Raw genomic sequence first — 22,849 nt, forward strand, 5'->3', positions numbered from 1 at the left:
ATATGTGATGATAATACATCCCCTTATAGGTGACATATATGGTCACATTGTTCCTGATATAGGGGCATATATCTCATATATTACATTTCTGTATGGGATGTGGCTCCTCACACAGCTTGTGTCTTCTCTTCAATCATTTGTGCCTCCCCCTCCCACTCACACTCCTGAACCCAGGTCCTTCATTACCAGCACTATCCAGACAGTGCCAGATCATCTGCTCATGCTCCAGCCTCTGTTCTTCTGTGTGTTTTCTAAGTATTTACTGTTACCTGCTTGTGTTCCTGTCTGCTGGTCATCATCTGCCTGTAAATCTGGATTAATTCAGTTTGGTTATCAAGTTTCTTCACTGCAGCTTCCAGTTTATAAGACTTACTCAAGAAGACTGGAGACTTGAGTAAAGTGTGTGAATACTTATGTCACTGAGAGATTCCAGTTTTTACTCTCTAAAATTCATTTTTCGGCAGACTGATGAACTCCATATTCCTCCTGTGTTTGAGTAAAAACAGTGGTTTTTAAACAGTACTTCATACATTATAATGCAGGTTCGTACTTTTAGACGTTTGAGTATTTGTTCCACATGTTGGGAACAAGAAAGAAAGAAGATAAATAACTGCACAGATTGATTCCAGAGTGAGATAAGTTTAATGCCCTGTTACAGTATGTTGAAAAGCACAAATAGAAATTTTAGTTCTTTATAAATGATGCAGCTAACATAAGTTTAACCCTGACACAAAGAGGTGTCTGGTTGGCTCCTCATCCATTCATCAGGCAGGTGCGGCAGCAGAACTGGCGGTAGAGCTTCTTCTCACAGAGACGGTTGGACTTGACCATGTCACAGAAGACCTCATCAGCTGACAGAGCAGAGAATCAGTTTAATACTGAAAATCCATGGAGGATGAGCACAAGAACTTCACTGTCTGTTCAACTGACGAGAAGTTATTTCTGCCTTGTTTTAAATTTCATTTCTGAGAAAACTGATAGCAATGCCCGGAAAATGTAATCCTGGAATTATGCATGATTCAAAAGTGCATAACTTACTGGTATTAACATGCAATCTATACATGGATGCACTCTGTGGATGGTGACGTCTGATCAGTGGGGCCTTTGCATTTACACCTGGTATTAACAAGTGTTTTCATTCTGTCTGCGCTGTGTTTGCTGCTGTGCTATAAGGGGGTCAACTCATTTTAACTTTACAGAGGAAGTGGTTCTCTGACCTTTCAACTTTTCTTCAGATGTGGTCACCCTGTACAGATGTTATTTACACCTGGCTGAGATCTGGGGCCTTGTGTATAAATGTTGTAGTTTTAGTTCCACTTCAAGACCTTCAACACTCAGATTTCTGGGAACTGGCACTTTTCAGAGGGAACTGCTGACAGCTCATAATATTTCAGCCAGCCTTTAGCCATGTTATGCCAGATGAGTTCAGTGGTGTAGCTGGTTTATCGCACCTGTACATAAAGTTTCCTGATTCTAGCTCTCACACAGACTGACTTCCCTGTGACACTTCCAGTATCACATCTGTATTTAACCAGATATGTTCGTGTACCACAGTCGGACAGTAGACCATGTGGCTGTTAGCCTGTTTGCCTATTAGCCTGTGGATACTACTCCTGACTCCTGCTGCAGCTTCATGAAGCATATTTCTTTACCTCCACTTAACAGCAAATCATGTTTGTGTGTCCAGCACTCTTGCGGCCTGAAAGGTGCTTAAGGTAATAAAAAATGTAGAATACTTGAAATACTTAATACATATTCTGGTCTGTATCCAGTATATACAATACATGCCAAAGGAAAATGACTCAACCCCCCCGACCACAGGAACATTTGTCAGCCTGTAAGCATCACCTACTTATCAAAATAACATGAAATCAGCAGCAGCATGTCAGTCCTCCTTTGCATGTGGGTGTACTCATAAAAACATTGTTCTATAGCTCAACAAAAGAAAGAAAAACTCTACAGGAACCTTTAAATATTTTGGTGAGGCTTTGCAACACAGGAAGTTAAGTAGTTTTACTTGTCTTAGCTAGCTGACATTATCTAAACATGAAGTGGATCAAATCCATGATTAGGAAATTGTTCAGTTTCCAGTCAGAAAAGCTGAGACATGAACTTGTAGCTGTGGAGGTCATTCACAGCAGCTGAGAACTGAGATCCCCCATTCTTATCACTAAAGCTTCACTACATCACATGAAAATCTGTAGTGAATGAAGCTGATGTGGGTCAAAATCTCAAACTCACCATTACTACATGAAGCATTAACAATACAAGTCCTGCTGACCAGACTGTAACCCTCTCTGCATCTGGTGCAGGTCGTTCCGGGGCCAGTGCAGCTCAGACAGTTCTCCTCACACCTGAAGACGCAGAGCGACATGAAACCAGCAGAGCAGAGCTGAGATCAGCAAAATCTATACAAACACAAACACATATCCCATTTCCTTTTATAGACAGAGTACAGGGCTGATTGGAGGGACTCCAGCAGCAGGATTATGATGTAGGGTTAAATCAGTGAGACTAAGAATCACTCACCTGTGACACATCTTATGAGGGGCTCCTGCTGCCTGTGCAGGGTAGTAGCCAGGAGAACAGGTCTGCACACACCTCCACTCCTGCTGCAGGAAGCCCTCAGCACACTGGATACACTCCTCCTTACCTGGTCCTGGGGAACAGATATAATAATAATAATAATAATAATAATAATAAGAAGAAGAAGAATAATAAGAATAATAAGAATAATAATAAGAATAATAATAATAAGAAGAAGAAGAAATTTTATTTATAGGTGCCAGAGAGAGGATAGATACACTTCTCATCAAACTTTTGACAGCTCTGACCTTTCACCTAATTTGCATAGGGGAGGGTTGAGCCCCCCCCCCCCCCTTTTTTCCCAGACGAAGGGGTTGATCTTTGACCCCCTCATGCATATACATCTAATTTAAAAAACGTCGTCATCTTTGAGCCCCCCTTTTTCCCACATGCTTGCGCATAAATTACTCAGAGTCTAGACTTTAGTCACAAAACTATAGAAAACTATAGTCTCGGTGTATTTTCATGAGGAGAGCCGTACTCACCACAATTCATTCAACCCTCACATACAAAGAGTTTCTCAAAATCATGGTCAAAAAACACTTTAAGACTTCATCTCACAACCATGTGTATCTAATTTTCTGTTTCTTATAAACTTGACCTGATCCAACCTTAGGATGATAGATAGCTTTCCATATGACAGCTTTTTTTGGCTGAAAAACTTTTTTTAAACTATAGAAAACTATAGAAAACTACAATACATTCAACCCTCACATACAAAGAGTTTCTCAAAATCATGGTCAAAAAACACTTTAAGACTTCATCTCACATGCATATAGATCTAATTTAAAAAACGTCGTCATCTTTGAGCCCCCTTTTTCCCATGCATGCGCATAAATTACTCAGAGAGACTTTTGTCACAAAACTATAGAAAACTATAGTCGGTGTATTTTCATGAGGAGAGCCGTACTCACCACAATTCATTCAACCCTCACATACAAAGAGTTTCTCAAGATCATGGTCAAAAAACACTTTAAGACGTCATCTCACAACCATGTGTATCTAATTTTCTGTTTCTTATAAACTTGACCTGATCCAACCTTAGGGTGATAGATAGCTTTCCATATGACAGCTTTTTTTGGCTGAAAAACTTTTTTTAAACTATAGAAAACTATAGAAAACTACAATTCATTCAACCCTCACATACAAAGAGTTTCTCAAGATCATGGTCAAAAAACACTTTAAGACGTCATCTCACAACCATGTGTATCTAATTTTCTGTTTCTTATAAACTTGACCTGATCCAACCTTAGGATGATAGATAGCTTTCCATATGAACCCAGCTTTTTTTTTTTGACTGAAAAACTTTTTTAAACAAAACCCAATTATTTTCTGGTGGGAAAACTAGACAACAAACTAAACAAAAGACACAGAGTAATTGTGTTCAATATAAGAAGTACGGGTATAAATACACCGTCATCCTGAGCGGCTGTATGACGGAGCAGGCCCGGGACGTACGACTCAAAACTCAGCATGATGGCTCGCGGTAAGAAGACTTTGCGTTTCTACACACGTTGCTTCTTATTTTTTTATAACATTTAAAAATATTAAACGAAAGATCTGTGTATTTTAGCATATACCGTCTCCGTAGATGTCCACCCAGCACCGCAGTTTTCTGGTAAGTATTTACTATATTTACCGTATTTTTATGTATTCTATTCAATGTCTAAACATTGGACTGTGTTTTTTTAATCAGAATTATCCATCTTTTAAAGTCACAGCCGCAGATTTGGAAGGAATCAACTTTTCACAATCACATTTTGGTAAGGTTTGTCTTTTTAAAATTTAAAACTCACACTGCAGCCGTTTCTGTGTTATAATAACAGTTTCAACAAAACATACTGAGGTTCAGCTGAAACATATACTTACAGATTTTACCGACGGTCTGAACGACGTACGGGACCTCGACGGCAGTTTCACGGAGGTTTTACATGAAATCCAAGCGGCTGAGGATTCTGCGTTGAACCGGTCAGAGGCCGCGTCTCCTCCTCCACCTGCCCCGACCAACACCACCCCTCCGGCGGGTGAAGAGCGCATCAACACTCCGATAGCTCCGGTGCCGGCTGGGGCGTGGAATCCGGCCGTCTTCCACGGGGATATCGACGAGATCCTAGCGGGGGATTCGCCGGTCCGACCCCGGGGGAAAAGTAAAAAGAAGACCCAGCAGAGCGATTCGGCGGTACGTCCTGGGTTAACCGGCCGACCAAAAGCGATCCGTCCGCGTAAAAATAAAAAGCAGATCCAGCAGGTCCCACCGGCGCAAGGATCCGACGGGGCACAGGAGATATCAGGTAATCTTGACCATTTTTTAAACCTCCTTTGTTTTTAATGTGATCTATACGTGGAACGAAGTCAACTCTTCGCGCTTCAGCGTTCAAATGAAAATACAACTTCCTGGTGTTTGGTCGCACGGTGATGACGATGATGACGTAACATGTTCTCATAGGTCCTTATCGAGTATATATATATTGTGCATACACAGTTGTAAACACAGACTGCTTCATTGTTAACTGGAAGCAGGTTGAAATGCATTTTGCATGGTGTGGATTTTTTTATTCATTCAATTTTCCAGTCTAGGGTAAATAAAGTGAATTCTGAAACTAAAACTTTGTGTCTAATTAAAATGTTTGTTTCAAAAAAAGTAAAAAGTTTATTGTTAATGATGCTAACCCATTAAATTTGTTATACCCAAACAGACTCTCAGCCTATGGTCTCAACACCCCTGAGGACCCAGACACCACCTTGGGTAGTCCTCCCATCTCCTATCAGACGACAAACAGCACCTGTGACACCTGTTTTTTCATGTCCTCCCAGAGGACAGAAACCTCACACTTCTTCTTCTTCTGCGAGGGTTACCACTACAAACGCCATTGAGAAGGCTCCGGCGAGACCCCACAAAAGGCGTAAAATACAACGTGTCAGATCGACGATTGTCCGCAAACTCTTTGCGGATGCTATCAATCATTCACCAGGACCGATAGTGGGAAGAGGAGGAACGGGAAGAACCCAAAGAGGCGCCCGAAACCAGCAACTGGAAACGCTCCAGATGGTTACCCAAGTAATGCATTCTATCATTTCATCCTTCACGGCCATTTGTGAAAAAATGTTGTAATTTTAATACGTATGTATATTTGTATGACATTTTTTTTATTTTAAAAGATGAATAGAGAATTTGATTCCGACTCTTTATCTTGTTCACCCTCACCCCAAGTCCCTCTTGAAATTGAGTTAGCTGTAGAGCAATTGCGTCATATTCCAACACCCTCTTCTGTCCACCAAGTCCCTCTCGACCTGCAAATAGCTGTAGATCAATTACGTTTTATCCCTATACCCGACAATGTTGAGGTGCAAAATAACTCGCCTGTAGAACCACAAAATCCTTTCCAAACCTTAGAAAACACATTCCAAAGATTAAATCAAAACAACGAGGACGCCTTCCACAACATAGAAAGCATACTCCAAAATCTAAATCAGACAAACATATCAGCTCTCAGCTCATCAAATGAACCTCAAAATGAACAAAATGAGTCTCAGCCACAATCACAGCCGCAGCCTCACCAGGGGGGTGAAGGGTTGGAGCAGAGACACACTCCTGCTGAAGAGCAGGAGGAGGAGGGGTTTAGAGGGGGCAGAGAGACAGAAACAGCCTCTTATGATCGGTTTAACACTCTAGTCATGAGACACACATTTACAGTTCCTCGACCCGGCAATGTACCCGATATTGCCGCATTTTATCGAAACGTGATAGGGGTAATTAGGGAATTAGCCAACGAGGTAGAATCGCAAGCTAGTCGCAATGATGTTATTCAGTTGGAGGTGGTAGGTGAAAATGTGCGTGATTATGTTTCAGTCACCAACAACGACCGAGGCAGAAATATTCTTCCAGCTTTTGAAGGTTTGCTCGATCGTATAGTACAGTCAAACAATAACATAGCCGCTGACGAAGATGTAGAATTAATTGTTCACATAGTGCGGAACCCTACGGGCGGTGCCAAACGTAAGATGGAGAAAACTTTAGATTGTGAAATTCTCAAAAAGAAAAGACCCCATCTCTATTTTGCAGATGACAGGAACGATCAGCTCTGCTTTGCCGTCAGCCTGTCTCATGTTATCCATCCAGATTTCACAGATAGCCAGTGTGATAGTCTGGGTAGGGAGTTGCAGCGTCAGGCTGGTTTAAATGATCAGACGCCCGTCACTTTCAATGACATAGCCAAATTTGAGGAGATCTTGAAGCGCAAAATTGTAGTGTTTTACAGAACATCTCATAACGAACCCCTCTCGCATTTTGCAACAGACTTCCCCGATCGTTCCAAACCTCTGTTTTTATTCCTATTGCAAAATCATTACTACGGGATTAAAAACCTCAAAGCCTTTATGGGCGCAAAGTTTATCTGTAATTATTGTTACAAGGGTTTATGTAACCCCTATGTGCACAGCTGTAAGGGCTACTGTCAAGTCTGCATCGACCCCATCTGCTCTACACAAGAGCTCAAACCCATAAAATGCTCAGATTGTCACAGGACGTGTCGTTCACTCTCCTGTTTTGCTCGACACAAAGAGGCTAAGCCATGTCCTATGAACAAACAGGCTTTTAGTTTTTGTGATCAAGTAAAAAAATGCAAACTATGCAATCTGTGCTACTACGTTAATATGACCACAGGCAAGGCCGAGCATCGTTGTGGCGCATCTAGATGTAGAATCTGCGGTGAAACATTACCGGCTGGTTCTGAAACAGACGATCACCTGTGTTACATTCAACCCGTCGCCAGTGAGACCAAACACCTCGGTTTGGTTTTTTATGACTTTGAAACATTTGTCAACGAGAACAACGAACACATCCCCTTTCTAGTGTATGCAAAAACATTAAAAGGTGAAGAGAAGGTGTTTTACGGTCTGGACTGTGTTAAACGCTTTCTCCTGTATTTCAGGAGGAATCAGTACCGGGGAAATGTTTTTATTGCGCATAACGCTCGCGGATTTGACAGCTACCTAGTTTTAAAAGGTATATTGAAAGAGAAAGCATCGCCACAAAACATTCTCATGACAGGTTGTAAAATCCTCAGTTTTGAGGAACCCGATTATCAACTCAAGTTCATAGATTCCCTTTCTTTCCTGCCCATGCGTCTTAACGCCATGCCCAAGGCTTTGGGCTTCAGCGATCAGACCAAGGGGTATTTTCCGCACAGATTCAGCTCAGAAAAGCACCTCAGGTATGTAGGACCCTATCCTCCGCCGTCTGATTACGGTGTAGACCGCATGACGACGCGCGAGCAGGAGGAGTTTTACAGCTGGTACAGTAAAGCCAGTCAGGAAGTCTTTGACTTTAGGAAGGAAGCTTTGCATTACTGTAAGAATGACGTTGATATTCTCAACACAGGGTGTGTTAAATTCAGGGAGCAGTATCTCAGTGAGACAGGCGTGGACCCTTTCCGCACTATTACCATAGCATCAGCCTGCATGAAGGTGTTTCTCACCAATTACTTGCAACCTAAAACCCTCGCCATACCGTGCCCTGACAACTACGCCCAGCGGTGTAAAAGATTCTCAAACGAATCCATCAGGTGGTTAGAGTGGGTGATGCACAAGGAAAAAATCTTTATCCAGCATGCTCTCAACATGGGTGAAAAACAGATTGGTCGCTATTTTGTAGACGGTTACGCAGAGATTGACGGTGTAAAATATGCGTGGGAGTTTCACGGATGTTTTTATCACGGTTGTCCTGATTGTTTTAATCCTACAAATACTTGTCCGATGAGGGGTTTGACCTTTGGGGAACTGCATGCAAAAAGTGAGGAGAGAGTGCAGATGTTACAGTCTGAACACAACCTCCGCGTCATTGTGGTGAGAGAACACATGTGGAATGAAATGAAAAAATCGAGCCATGTAGTAAACTTTCTCCAGCATTTCAACTTCCCAGAACCTCTCATACCACGACAAGCGCTGTATGGAGGCAGAACGAGCGCTTTAAAGCTGAGGCATACGGCGGGGTCTGATGAAACTGTGCATTATGTTGACGTTTGCTCACTGTACCCGTATGTCATGAGCACGCAAAAGTTTCCCCTAGGGCATCCTACCATCATTCACAAAGATTTTGGGGATCCTCGTAACTACTTTGGGTTAATCAGAGCCACTGTATATCCACCACGCGGTCTCTTTTTCCCTGTTTTACCGTACAAATGCTCATCCGGTAAATTAATCTTCCCGCTGTGTCGTACCTGTGCTGAAACCAACAACCAAGAGGGTCTCTGTAGACACGGCGATGAAGCCAGAGCGTTGACAGGTGTGTGGGTCACGCTCGAGTTTAACAAAGCCCTCGAGCTAGGGTACAGAGTGGCAAAAATCACAGAAGTGTGGCACTTTGACAAAAGTAGCGACTCAGTGTTTGTCGACTACATCCACAGTTTTCTCAAAGGTAAACAGGAAGCATCGGGGTACCCGCCTGATGCGACGGACCGGGAAACCAGAGAAAAATACATCAGGGACTATCATACAAATCAGGGCATTCTGTTAGACGCGGGCAAAATTGAAGCGAATCCTGTCAAGAGACAAGTGGCTAAATTGTGTCTCAACAGTCTTTGGGGGAAGTTTGCGCAGAGAGACAACCTACTCCATACCAACATCGTCTCAGAATCTGAAGAGTTTTTCTCCTACCTTTTTTCGGGCACACACAAGGTTGAATACTTCAACGTTCTAGACAACGAGAGAGCCTTAATTAGGTGGAGATACAGCGACCGATGCATTCAACCCCCGGGTAAACAAAACAATATATTCGTTGCGGCATTCACCACAACACACGCACGTCTAAAACTGTACAGTTATTTAGAAAAGTTGAAAGAGAGGGTTCTTTACATCGACACCGATAGTTTAATCTATGTGGTAAAGAAGGGTGAGACGCCTTTAGAGATGGGTAATTATCTAGGGGACTTGACAGATGAACTGGACGGGGATAGCATTCAAGAATTTGTAGCCGCGGGTCCAAAGAGCTATGCATACCAAACAAAAAACAAAAAAAAAGTAGCGATGCGCGTCAAAGGCATCACTCAGACTCGGGAATGCTGTGAGATGGTAAACTTTGACAGCGTCAGAGATCTGGTGGAAGGTTACCTGCGTGATTCTGGTGAGAGTGTGATTGAGATCCCACAGCGCAACATTAGTCGCGATAAAAAGAGCTTCGTCTTGAAAAACACATCATTTCAGAAAAAGTTTAAAGTGGTGTATGACAAAAGACGTCTCTTTGCCGACGGCACAACTTTGCCCTTTGGATATTGAGTGAGTTTGATTTTGTGTTGTTTTGTTTCATACAACTTTGCCTTTTGGATATACTGAGTTTGATTTTGTGTTGTTTTGTTTCATACAACTTTGCCTTTTGGATATACAGAGTTTGATTTTGTGTTGTTTTGTTTCATTTTGTTTTAAAAATGTCACACCAGAATGTAATGGAGGAAGTTGATTTTGAACCTAGGTTTATATTTCCTTTCTCATGTTTGATTGTAGGACCTAGCGGGTGCGGGAAAACCTATTTTGTAAAGAATGTACTTGAAAACTGTGAACATGTCATGAATATTGTACCTGAAAATATTGTGTGGATTTATACTTCCTTTCAACCTATGTACAGCGAGTTGCAAAGGTTGAATAAAAAGATTAAATTTGTTGAAGGATTGCCAGATTCTTTTGACGATGAAAACCTGTTTCCTCCTGGTCAAAAACATTTGATCATTTTGGACGATGTTATTTTCCAAGCCTCCGACCATCCCGATGTAGTTAAAATCTTTACTCAGTATCGGCATCACAAAAACATGAGCGTCATGATGTTGACTCAAAATGTGTTTCATCAGGGTAAACACAGCCGCACCATTAGTTTGAACAGCAATTATTTGGTGCTGTTTAAAAATCCTCGAGACAAACTACAAATAAATATATTAGCCCGTCAAATCTTTCCGTCTCAAAAGGCATTTTTTTTAGAGAGCTTTGAAGACGCCACCAGAGACCCTCACGGGTATTTAATAGTAGACCTTACACCCGTCTGTCCAGAACGATACAGATTGAGGAGCGGTGTACTTCCTCACCAGCGGCCGACCGTCTATGTACCAAAATAAATGACCTAGATCATCGTCATCATGTCGGTACGTTTAAAAAGAAATGCTGCTTTACTTTCGGCTTTATACCACGCCACACCCAAGAAACGTAAAGATATTCTTATTCACAGCTCTCCAGACTTTATCCAAGCATTGTGTGAGATTGCTTTAAACCTTTTGAAGGGAAACATCCCTTTATCACCTTCTCAATTCAAAAAACTGAAGAAGCAGAAAGAAATTATCAGACTGTTGGCGGACAAGAAAACAACTTTAAAACGCAAACATCAGGTTTTAAAGAACCAGTCGGGCGGATTTCTTTTACCCCTGCTAGCCGCCGTCGTACCTATGATCGGGGATCTTATCGGGGGACTCGCTAGAAGATAATACGTGAGAAGATGTCTTTGAGGAAGGCGCAGAAAATGTTTCTCGTCTCACCCCATCAGCTAAACCGTATGACTCAACCGCCAGCCACCATCAGAGAAACCGCAGAGGATGATTTGGATGTCAAAATGAGAGCCGTATTAGATGAGCCGGGGTTGACTCCCGATGAAAAAATTAAAAAGTACAACGCTTTACTGCAAAGATATTTAACTTTGATGAAGCAGGGTCAGAGAGACCAGCGGCGTGTAACCCTAACTCTTCAGAGGGAACACCCTGACGAGCAGGGCGAGGAGACGGAATTCTCAAATCAACAAAGCGCTCGGGTATCATCTCAGGCGTCGGATGATGCTGACCGTGTGATCGCTGAAGTTTTAAAAAGCTTCCCTCCACGAGATCACAACAACACCGAATACATCTTAAAAAAAATATCCGAGAGCGATAAAGGTTGGAATGCAAAGGGGGAATTTGTTTATAAGGGTCAAGTTGTGAAGGGGTCTCATATCACTGATTTATTGAAACACCTGTCACACTCTTATAAATCATCCCGAACCGCGCCACCGACGGGTTGGTCAAAATTTTTGAATACCCTGGCTGATTTGAACATCCCTTCTTCCGCTGTGAAAAACCCAGAAGCTCGTGACCAGTACCGCTCCCTCAAGACGGGTACGGCCCACGACCAAATTGTCATGTTTGGAAAAGAAGCACCTCGCACGAGAAGTGGAAAGATGAAGAAACAAATGAATCTGTCACCGAGTTGGATCGGTATTTCACCATAAATAAATAAATGTAACACACAACTTTGTCATTCATTAATAAAGTGTTTTATTGAGCATAATTTTTGCGTACAGTCTTTTTTTTTTTTCAATCAGCAATGAATTACAATTAAGTATCGGTTCAAACCATAAAAAGTTTTATATAAGATAACATTTATCCGCAACAGTCTTTAAACCTCTGTAGAGAGCAGTTCCTCTGTTTTGGGACGACGTTGATTTTATTTTTGAGACGGTGTTTTCTCACAAAGTCGTACACCATACGGTCATTTTTTATCACATCGTCGCTGTACAAAGACAGTACTTGGTGGTAAGATAATCCGCAGGCCCGTTGACAGAGATAATAGATGCAGTGTTGCCCGCAGACGGTTGACAGAGGGTGTTGCAGTTGACGGTTGTGGTACTTGATGTTTTGAGAACGGTTTTCCAAAAACTGTAAGATGCTCGAGGGGTAGTGATCAAAGTCTGGCGGAAATCCATAAGAGTCAAAAAAGGTGGCTTCGCCTCCCTTTTCTAGTGTTAAAGCTAACCAGTGTTCCCCAGGCATGTGAGCAGGGTCTGTGTTGACTATGAAGTAGGACGGTGTCCTAAAGGATGGGTTCAGCGAGGGTAATAGGTCACAGGCCCACACACCGCAAAATACATCTCCCAGCAAACGATTCAAAATACTCTCTATCTGAAGATTATCCATTTTTTTTTTATTTTTATTTTTTCCCTTCAAATTAGTAATAATCCACAAGCACCTGTCTTTTTGAGTCGATCTCCAGAATTGAATCAAAACAGGCATAGACGATAAGAGTGGTGGTTTGCGCTAAGGGTGCTCTGAATCTCATCTCTAGTCTTAAATTACCGCTGGAGACGGGAGATAAGGCATCGTTGTCGTCAGCCGGGTTGAGATTAAACACAAACAGAGAGTATCCGTTGTTAAATTCTTCTCGGTTGATACTCAGGGGTAAATCCTTAAGATGTCTCCCCGTAGCCAGGAACATGTTGTAAAACTCTCTAATGGACTGTCCGTTGTTAAACTGAGGTTGAAAAGCCTTAGCGGGAATCTGTTTACCATCCTGACAGAGAGCCAGATATTCTACATCGTTGTGAATAAAATTGAAGGGTGACAGGTCTCTTCTCCCGGTGAAAGCTTCGTGGTGCACCATACCCAAAACTATATATTTAGGCATAGCCCCCAGAAAAAGATTCTCCTGGCTGCATATTCTAGAGTTTTCTGGGATAGAGTATGTCTTCACATTGACGCGTGAGATGGGGTAGAGCGCGTTACCTTTCATTAAGGCTGCTGCGTGACCCAATCGCACGGCTGGGGACACAGACACTTTTTTGGCAAATAGAGATGCCCCCAGTATTTTCAGACGAAACGTGGAGTCACGGGCTCCCATTAGACAGAAAGCGTCGCTGGCACGGGTTAGTTTAATTCTCAGGTCAACAGAGTTCAGCAAGAGTCTCTCACAAAAAAATACATCCCCGTGGAGAGCACCAAACAGGTGTAGTTCTCGTGAATTAGTTGTGAAAGCGGCTCTCGTGTTTAACCCTCTATTGGGACCGTTGACGGTCACTCTAGAGTCCATGGCCCCGGGGGTATCTTTGTAAAAAAGACCGGCTGAGAACTGACTGGCGAGCGCATCTCCTGAAAAGTTGAGTAGGGTCTCAATCATGACACGGTAGGGATGTGTAGCGCTCGATTGTGAAATCAATCTATCCCCCAAAATAACGTCGCATTGATTGAAGATTGTATTCAGAGGGTAATTGATAAGGCCCACCGCCGCATCATTGGCCAAGTCTGTATTGTCCGCGTTGGTGATTTTCACACGAAGATGCAGCAAAATATCGTTCAGATCCAGATACTTTTCACCGTCTCCGGGGATAAAAAATTCTATAGGACCGCCGTCTGTGATAGCTGACACGGGGGAAATTTCGGTGTATGTTTTATCTTCGATGGAAAGCTGTGTCATAGGCGCTGTAAATAAATCCAACTCAGCGAGGGTGCACTCTGGGGATTTCTGGTGTAACAGAGCCATGATTTTTTAATTCTCTTTAAAAAAAAATCAGAATTCAAATATGTCAGAGCTCTGGGGAGACTTCTTCTTTGCCTGCCTGCTTCTCGCGACTGATTTCCTCTTTTTACTAGCAGAGCGTTTTTTAGAGGTTGTTGAGAGGCGTTGTCCCGGAGGTCGTCTCCTCTGTCTACGCGCTAAGACCATAATTCCCCCCGACCCCTCTTGTTTCTGGTCGCCGTTGACAAATTTTCCCACACGGCCGAACACGTCCGAAGCAATGTTGCTAGCGGCTGTTTTGAGATGAGGTTTAGCTATCGCAAAGCCTTTCTTCACCAGGGGGGATACAAAACGAAACAATTTTGAAAATATAGAGCCTATACCACGACCGTACATGACGGGAGCTCCATAAAATCCTGGTAAATTTCCTCCCACCTGACTCTCATAATAATGTACAAATCTGTGAGGATCCTCTCGCAAGTCTACTCGTGCCATTTTGACCGTTGTGTAACGTATCTGATGTCCGTCGCACCCGTCAGAGGTGAGTCACCGTCGCAGGGTTAGACGATACTGAATGATGTGGGAAAACCAGATGGTTTATATATATATATATATCCCAGGTTTTCAAACTTTTATTGGTCTAAAGTGAAGCGTCACAATACACTTCCCGTAGGTAAAATCTACCGGTTTGTTTTGATCCGTTTTTATCTCAATCTTAATGTTTTCAATGTGTTGCTTGGCTACCGGTAAATAATAAGCCGGGTTGAAATGCTGTGTGATGACCTCCCCGAACGTGCCCTTAACACTGATCGTTCTCAAGAGGGGGGCATAAGCGTCACCGACTATTTGCGGTTGTACTACGTCGCTGTAACAGTACAAATGATAAAACCCGGCCTTCATATCAGCGGGGTAGTGAGCCAACTTTTGATCAAACTTGAACCATTCTCCCGACTTTAGACCCATCATGTAAGCAGCGGGTCCCTTGTAGAGTACGTGCGTCTGACCTCCGGCCTGGAAATCAAATTTTTTCTGAATGATGTTATAAACTAGATAAATATCAGAATTAATTTCTCTAAAATAACTATCCATCATTAGCCTGAAGTCTTTTATGCCGCTGTAATATCCCTCTGTAAACCTTTGACGATGTATCACGCTCTCTGTTGCCGATTTTTGGGGATTTACCCTCCAGTAAAAATAGGCGTCATCCTTGTGTATGGTGTACCAAGTGTGGGGGTATGAAATCTCCGTCAAGGCAACCTCCCACTTTCCTTCTAAATCGATATGTTGCGCTAAATCAACGCGGTAACTGGAACTCTTGTTATCTTTGAAAACGTTGAGGCTGGCGTTAGAGGGCAGGGTAATGTAAAACCCCTCGTCCTTTGCCCCGTACATGATGGAATGATACTCTAGGCAGGCGCGCGGCGATTCTTATACATTTATTATTTCAGCTGCCTTGATCCAACTGTTGAATTTCTCAGGCCAGTTTTTCCAACGTACAAAGACTTGTTTTTCACCCCTCACGGTACGTCGTTTCAGAATCTCCTCGACGTGGTAGACTCTGTCTTTATCCATTTTTACTTTTTGCAACTCTGCCTCATAAAATGAACCTTGGATGGGTTCTCCATCATAATCTTTCAGTTTGTACACAGGAGGTTCGCGAGGGATGCACTCGGAAACTGTAAACACTTCGTCCGTAAAACTCTGTTCATACTTTTTATCAAACACACCTCTCAACTTTGATATCCTGACGAGGTCTCCCTCCTTGAAATTTTTCTTTAATTCGGTCCTCTGTGGGGCGAGAGATTTACCGTACAGGTTTTCAAACACTTGATCGACGTTCTCTGCGGTTACATCCATAGGTGCCATTTTTATACTGCTGTGATAACTCTGATTATAGCTTTTCATCAAGTCTTGTAAGACGTCGAGGTATCGCATGGTGTTGTTAGCAGTGAAATATCTCCACATTCTGCTTTTTAAAGTGCGATTAAATCGTTCAATCACGGAGGCTTTGAGATCGCTGGCTGTGGAAAAATGTATGATGCCGTGTTTTTTCATCAGAGCCTCAAAACGCTTGTTAAAAAATTCTTTTCCAGCGTCGGTTTGTAGTTTTAAGGGCGTCTGACTCTCCTCAAAAATTGACTCGAAGGCCTCAACCACCTCGGATCCGGTTTTTCTCTTTAGAGCACGTACATAAGCCTTTTTGGAAAACACATCTATGACCGTTAATAAATAATTATACCCGTCATTATACTCTGCTAAGGCTTGCATATCGCATAGGTCGGCTTGAAATTGGTTTAAAGGACGCGGGACAAAAACTCTGTTTCTGATAAAATGCATTCTGACGGGTTTGTGTAGAGTGTATGCATCCTCTCCAGATAAAAAGTCTTTGATCTTTTCACGCTCAACCTTCTTGCCCGTTTCATCATGCACTCCCCTACGGAGGCGTTCTACACCGCCGAAGCTACCCGGGTGTGTTGGGTTGTAATAAACTTTTTTCATGACGCGTACCTCAGACATGTTGAGACCAGAATGAGAGAAAAAGATCATGCGTAGGGTATTTGATTTTTTTTTTTTTTTTTTTTTTATTAGAACACAAATACAACAGTGTGAAAAACGATACATACTTTTTTTTTAAACTATAATTCAACACAAATACAGCAGTGTTAAAAAACAATACATACTTTTTTTTAACTATAATTTAACACAAATACAACAGTGTTAAAAAACGATATGAATAATAGAAAAACTTAATCTAACTAACTAAACAATTTGTTGTCAAAAAAGAAAAACTATTTATCACTACTAGAACATGTGATTGTGAATAGAGTTTGTGCTAACAGAGAATAATCTAGAGTACGCTGCATATCAGCGTGCAGTTTTTGGAGTTCATCCGTAACGTTGACAGGGTGGTTGTTTTGCAAAAGTTCGCTGGTAACATCGACAAACATGGTGTAAAAAGCGAGTATGTGCCAGGGTCTAACGATGTCACTCGTTAGTTCATTTAAAATTTTTTCAAAACTCTCTGACAAAGTAGATTCAACCCCGGACGCGACCTGATGCACCGATACCTCCCAAGGTGTACAGGGTATAAGAGTAGAACAGATCCGGACTTTTTCCATCAAGTTCTCCAGTCTCTCAACGTCTGCATTTTGGATAAAAGTGTTGTTTTTATGCCTTGAAACTCTGTTCTCAACAGCCATTCTCAAAAGCTCTATCAACTGAGGGATGACGATGCGGTTATTGATGTGGTTCATGATCTGAGTCACTATTTTTCTACAGAAATTCCACATTTTCCTGCCGTCTAACGTTCCAACCACAGGTCACACAGTTTGTCAAGTTGTTCTTTTTTGGTCCTGCTGTCTCCGTCCTCTCGATCCAACATCTCATCGAGTGCGTGGTAGATGAAGCTCTTTGATTTCAGCTCGTGTAAAAGACTCTCCACCGTATTTCTGATCCTCGCTTGATCCGCCTTGATGTTTTGCACAGATAGGAAGTGTTGAATGGCTGGAATAAGCTTGGGGGTGTAGAGCCTTTTCATCAACCAGTAAAAATTTTCCTGGTAGAAGCCTTCCAGACCCACATTCAGGCATTGGTGCCGTCTCTGGCTGGGATGATTAATGCGACACCCCACGCACATCTCATCTTGGTACAGGGACAGAGTTTTGCTCAGCAGGTGGAGCACGGCTAATTTTACACCTTTAAAGAAAGTATCGTTAAAGAAAGTATCGGTTAGCCATCCGTCAGGATGGTCCTGGTCACCTTGTTCAACGGCCTGAGTTGGCAAATCATCGCGACACGAATGCCCGCAGTCACATTCAAGGAAGGAGTCCATCAGATCCATAGGCTCTTCAGGGATTGGCTCCAGAGTATGGTGGGGAGGAGCGCTGAATGGTGGAGGTGAAGCAGGAGGATGGTCCAGAACCTTGGGTTGTGGTGGTAGTGGAGTTGGTGGACGGTCGTCATTCTCCCCAGTCGTCATAAATGCATTTTCTAAATCCGGTTTGTAATCTCTTGAGGGAGCCGGGTGGATGGTTGTTGCGATAAGCCTGGGCGTGTAGCTTCTCTGAGGGGTACACATGTTTCTTCTTGTTCTTGTGGTGTTTTATTTTTCCGCCTTGGTAGGTTGTCTCTTTATAGTGTGTGGCGACGTGGTTTATCCTTGCGTGGGAGGGGTGAAGGGGTGGTTTGTCTCTGACGTGTGTGTGTGTGGGGGGTGGGAGTAGAGGGGTCTTCTTTTTTCACCAGGGCATTATCCCAGATATGGCAACTGTGAAAGAGCGAAGTGATCGTATCACTGATCTGATCCAACTTTTCACTCCAAACCTCAGCCGGTAAAGCCAACAAAGTCCGGAAAACACCGCATTCGGAATTGAACAGATCCAAGGCAAAATACCATTTAGCTTCTTCCCTACAGGCTCCATCCTTCTTTGACTCTTCTTCTTTATTCTCTAACCGGTAACTGACGCGGAAGAACCAACGACCCGAAGTTGAGGTTTTTGACAGCCAAATAGCCGAAAACGATTTTTGCACAGATTGCAAAGATTTTTGTTCCTCTTCGACCACCTCCCTGATACTCCTCGGATTGATAGACTTTAACACACCCCAATCGTTGGAAGATAATGTGGCTAGATCCAGCAGGTCCCCCGGTGTGTCACCTTCACTCCGCTGATAGAGACACAGTTCCCCGGTCTGGTACCTGAACATATATCCCCAGCTACCACACAGCCCGTAGGGTTCCAAAGACCATTCCTCTTGCAGACGCAGGGTGAGCGGAGGAGGCATTTGGGTCCTGCGCAAAAACACCATACTTTTTCTGGAACCATCTACGCCTGACTCTTGTAAAATGGTTACCGCCGTTTCACTAATAAAAGACGCTGCGCGATCGACCGACATGATGAGTACGGCTCTTCTCACGAAAATACACCGACTCTATAGTTCTCTATAGTTTTGTGACAAAAGTCTAGACTCTGAGTAATTTATGCGCAAGCATGGGGGAAAAAGGGGGGCTCAAAGATGACGACGTTTTTTAAATTAGATGTAAATGCATGAGGGGGTCAAACCCCTCCCCCTATGCAAATTAGGTGAAAGGTCAGAGCTGTCAAAAGTTTGATGAGAAGTGTATCTATCCTCTCTCTGGTGCCTTTAAAGGCACTGAAGGACTAAAGGATTCCTTACAACACAGTAAAAGATTAAATGCATAAAATACAACAATACTAAATAAATTTGAATAAATATAATTGCATAAAATAAATCTGCATAAACACTAGTGAGCTAAACAGAATAAGCGAGCTTAACGAGTTGTGTTTTGAGGTGGGATTTAGACCCCAGGGTGGTGAGTACAGGCAGGTGTGCAGAAGTGCAGTAGATCAGAGAGGTACCAAGGTGCAGGCTGTGAAGTGACTTGAAAGTGAGAAGTATAGTCATGAAGTCAGTGCAGAGTTTATCAGGGAGTCAGTGCAGCTGCTGGAGGATAGGAGTCTGCATCCTGAACCAGCTGAAGTTTACGGAGGAGTTTGTGAGGAAGACCAGAGAGGACAGAGTTACAGTAATCGATGCAAGATGTGACTGAGGAATGTACCAGAATAGCAGTGCTGACACTTAGGGTCAAAACTCAAGATCAAAACCTGCAGATCACTGTACAACATATTATCAGGAGCACACACAGAGGTGATCAAAATGTACTCACACCTGTATCTGAACCATTTAAACCACAGGTCTGGATACCTCAGGTTTCTGCACATACAAACACACTGACCTGTACAAGTCCAACAGGAGGAGTGGCATGGGCTGCATGTCATCTCCTCCAGGTGGAAAAAGGTTCCATTGGTGCATTCAGGAACACAAGTCATCCCGGCCAGACTGCAAACAAAAACCACAGTTGCATTACAAAAGTTCAGATATAAGCAGCAGTCTTTGCGTCTTCACGTACCTGTAGCCTTCACTGCAGGCACTGCATCTGTCTGCATACCTCAGGCATCTCATACAGGTGTCATGACACCTCAGACAATGTCTCTGATCTGCCACAGGGAACACACACAGGCATCAGTGTAGTGGAGCAATATCTGGACTGCTGGGTCTGTTTAACATTCAACATGAATTTACATACATTAAAAAAATGATCTTTGTACAAGCACAAACACTTCATTCACCTGGAGACCATGTTTACATTCATTCTAACAAAGAAACACTCTGTGTCCTTGGGTCTGACAAATACGTTGAGTGTGTTTCCTTCCTCATTAAATATACAAAGCCAGCTTTCTTTCCGATGTTGGGTGATTAGCAGTCGTCTTCTCCCCTGTCTTTTTCTTTACTATCACCAAGTGGCAGTCAGTGGAATCATGAAGCCAAGAACAGGACAGAGTTGAAAAGTCAAAATAATTTCCTAACCTTTCCTAATCAATTTCCTTTCCTAACCACTGTTCCTTGAACTTGATGGAAAATACCGTGAGGTCAAGGAAAGATGTGAAGGAGAGGTCATTAGGACATTTATGCATATAGTATTTTGTTATGATGATATTGTTAACTAGAAATCTGGACAGATTTAAAGAGAATAAATCTATATTTATGGATTTGGAGTTTAGACAAGGATTTCCATAAGTTTTGGATCATGTTACATAAAACAGCTGCTCTGTTTCTATATTAATGTGGGTCTGCCAGGGTTAAACTACAATGTGAGTCCAATACATCCATAGGTAAATCGCTTTAAATGTTGCTGCAGCAAGGAGTTGCGGGACAGCATTTTCTCCTATCCTTTCAAAAAGGAAGGTCCAATGTTTTCTATGCTCAAGGAGATAAGACAGGAAGCACTGAGGCTCCTTTCCTTATCATTTAGACAGACAGGGACCATGAATAACCACACACCCCCAATACATCCCACGACCAATCTGCAGGAGCACTGACAATATATAGGAACAGTGGTGAAGCTCTGATTTATACGACTGGTACATGATCACATATTTAATAAAAGAGCTTACTCTCGTCAGCAAAGTAACCTGTAGGGCAGGTGTCGACGCAGCTGGAGTTGAGTGTGTTGAGGTAAAGGCCTCTTCGACAGGAGAGACAGTCTCCAGCTGATCGACCAACACATCTCTCGCAGCCTTTATTGCAGCGTTTGCAGCGACGAGACGCCGCGTCCTCGTAGTGTCCCAGTGGACAGTGGCTCACACAGGTTCTGCACACGTGCGGGAACACAGAGAGTCAGCTGACAGCACAACATGGACTTCACTGACTGAGTCCACGAAACAAAAAGACTTAATATCGGTGGGTTTTTGGAGAAGCTGCAGAACTGCCACTGATGAGATGGATTGTGGGTCGGAAAACCAAAACAATGAGCTAAAAGAAGCTAAAAAGCTCTGTTCCTTCTCTCAGCTCTTACCTGCCACTTTTCAAGCTGCCTGAGCTGAAGTGGACACAGTTGAGACAGTGGTCAGCATCTGGTCCATCACAGCCCTGGTCCCCACACTCACTGTGACAAGGTCCTTGATGAACACCACAGGGATTGTGATCAGCACCATTATCACCACCTTAAGTCAGTTTAGATGGGAAGGTGATGAAGTATTTGATTGGATTCTCTCACCGTTGTACTCCTCCTCCTCTTCATGGAGCTCTGGCTCCTCCAGGTGCTCCTCTGGGTCTGGGGTCTCCAGCATCCTTGAACGGACGTGCTCAGTTCTGTGGGGCTGGTAAGGGTCCTGAGATGTGCCATAAAGGATCAGTGTCCATTCTTTTAGGTTGCCTGTGTCAGATAATCATCATCATAATAATAATCATGTTAGAGCTTTTTGTAGGTTATTTCAAATAACGACATCAGTGCCAAATGTAATAAATTTAAGTCTGTCCTCCTGTAAACAAACAAGCCCATAGGTCGTCTGTCAGCAGGTTATTATGACCCATAGTTAGGTTCTGTTGCTAGGCAACATCTAGTGGCCATAATAATGATGACAGGAGCAAAGGGAAAAGTGCGGTGACGTAGTTTATAGAGCGATAAAGTCCACGTCAGGAGGAGGTTGGGGTGGATGGATGAATATGACACAGGAGAGCGGTGTTCGATTCCCATGTGACAGTAGCAGTTTATGTTGTTTCTATTATCCATGACTGTTCACTGTTATTATTGTAACCATGACAACAAAGATTGACCACGCCACAACTGTTATTTTAGTAACCATGACGACGAGGTTATGTACATCTCTCTTGGTAAAGTCCGCATGTTTGTCACACATTGTAACCATGGCAACAGAGGTCCAGTATGCCTGCTATTTTAGGAGACACTGCTGTGGGTCGTATCAGAGGGTTGTTGATTCAGGTTGGAGGACTGGTTGGTAAATTTAAATGTAAATGTGAGCCTGAGTGTGTATGTGTATTTGGACCTTACCCAGCACCTCAGGGTTACGTGGCTTTGATGGTGAGTCAATAATTTCCAGAGTCCATGTGCCCTCTGCCCTCTCACCCCAAAAATGAACTGTCATGAACTCCCAGTCCCTGAAGCCCTCGTTTGAGCTGTCAAACTGCCTGTGAACAGTGACATGGGGGCAGAAAAGGTGACATTAAGCAGATAAATATTAATGTTAATGAGTTAAGGTGGGGCCCCGTATGACCCCTTCACACTGTGCCATTCACACATGAGGAAATCTTTGGTCCTTAGTCAAAAGCTGTGTTTAGAAGAACAGTTTAGCTAGCTAGTTTTAGCAACCAAAGTTTTAAATAGTGAGAGTTTAGAAAATTCTGAATTTCACAGATCTGACAATGTGACCACTGCTCTCCACATTTACACACCCAGCCGTCAGGATATGACATGACATGGTGCAGAATGTGCAGCTGCCTGTTAATGTGTATTGAACCCACAGCTCTTATAGCAGCACTGCCAGTTACTATAAATGATGAATTCTGATCTACACAAAATGATAAAAGAGGGCACTGAGCCTCTCTTCTGATTGGCTGACTGTTTTCTGAGTGATTAATAAATATATAGCAGATTTCAGGTAAACACTCAGAGAAACCAAATCCTGTAAGGCTGGATGGTGGGTCCAGG

The 22,849-nt window shown here is 43.0% G+C and overlaps 2 protein-coding genes across 4 annotated transcripts in view; both read right to left on the reverse strand.

Annotated features, from left to right (window-relative positions):
• Positions 1–619: 619 nt before the first annotated feature.
• The window catches only part of pcsk6 (proprotein convertase subtilisin/kexin type 6), a 38,012-nt gene continuing 15,782 nt past the window's right edge, over positions 620–22,849 (reverse strand). For 2 of the 3 annotated variants that reach the window (XM_071472937.1, XM_071472940.1), the window contains 9 exons: positions 22,193–22,329; positions 21,398–21,556; positions 21,197–21,299; positions 20,796–20,992; positions 19,751–19,838; positions 19,577–19,680; positions 2,530–2,659; positions 2,242–2,354; positions 620–851 (listed from right to left, as the gene is read on the reverse strand). In XM_071472937.1, the coding sequence (XP_071329038.1) occupies positions 754–851; positions 2,242–2,354; positions 2,530–2,659; positions 19,577–19,680; positions 19,751–19,838; positions 20,796–20,992; positions 21,197–21,299; positions 21,398–21,556; positions 22,193–22,329 (1,129 nt within the window). In that variant the 3' untranslated portion in view covers positions 620–753. The remainder of the gene's footprint in view (positions 852–2,241; positions 2,355–2,529; positions 2,660–19,576; positions 19,681–19,750; positions 19,839–20,795; positions 20,993–21,196; positions 21,300–21,397; positions 21,557–22,192; positions 22,330–22,849) is intronic. The other variant, XM_071472939.1, reaches the window with a different exon arrangement.
• LOC139615107 (uncharacterized protein F54H12.2-like) lies at positions 12,390–13,977 on the reverse strand. Its single transcript, XM_071472941.1, has one exon. It carries the CDS (start codon positions 13,843–13,845, stop codon positions 12,538–12,540), a length of 1,308 nt encoding a protein of 435 aa, XP_071329042.1. The 5' UTR covers positions 13,846–13,977; the 3' UTR covers positions 12,390–12,537.

This window comes from Trachinotus anak, unplaced genomic scaffold (assembly GCF_046630095.1).
Source record: "Trachinotus anak isolate AG129_WGS33_773 ecotype Australia unplaced genomic scaffold, CSIRO_AGI_Tana_v1 ptg000042l, whole genome shotgun sequence".
In the NCBI taxonomy this organism is placed as follows: Eukaryota; Metazoa; Chordata; class Actinopteri; order Carangiformes; family Carangidae; genus Trachinotus; species Trachinotus anak.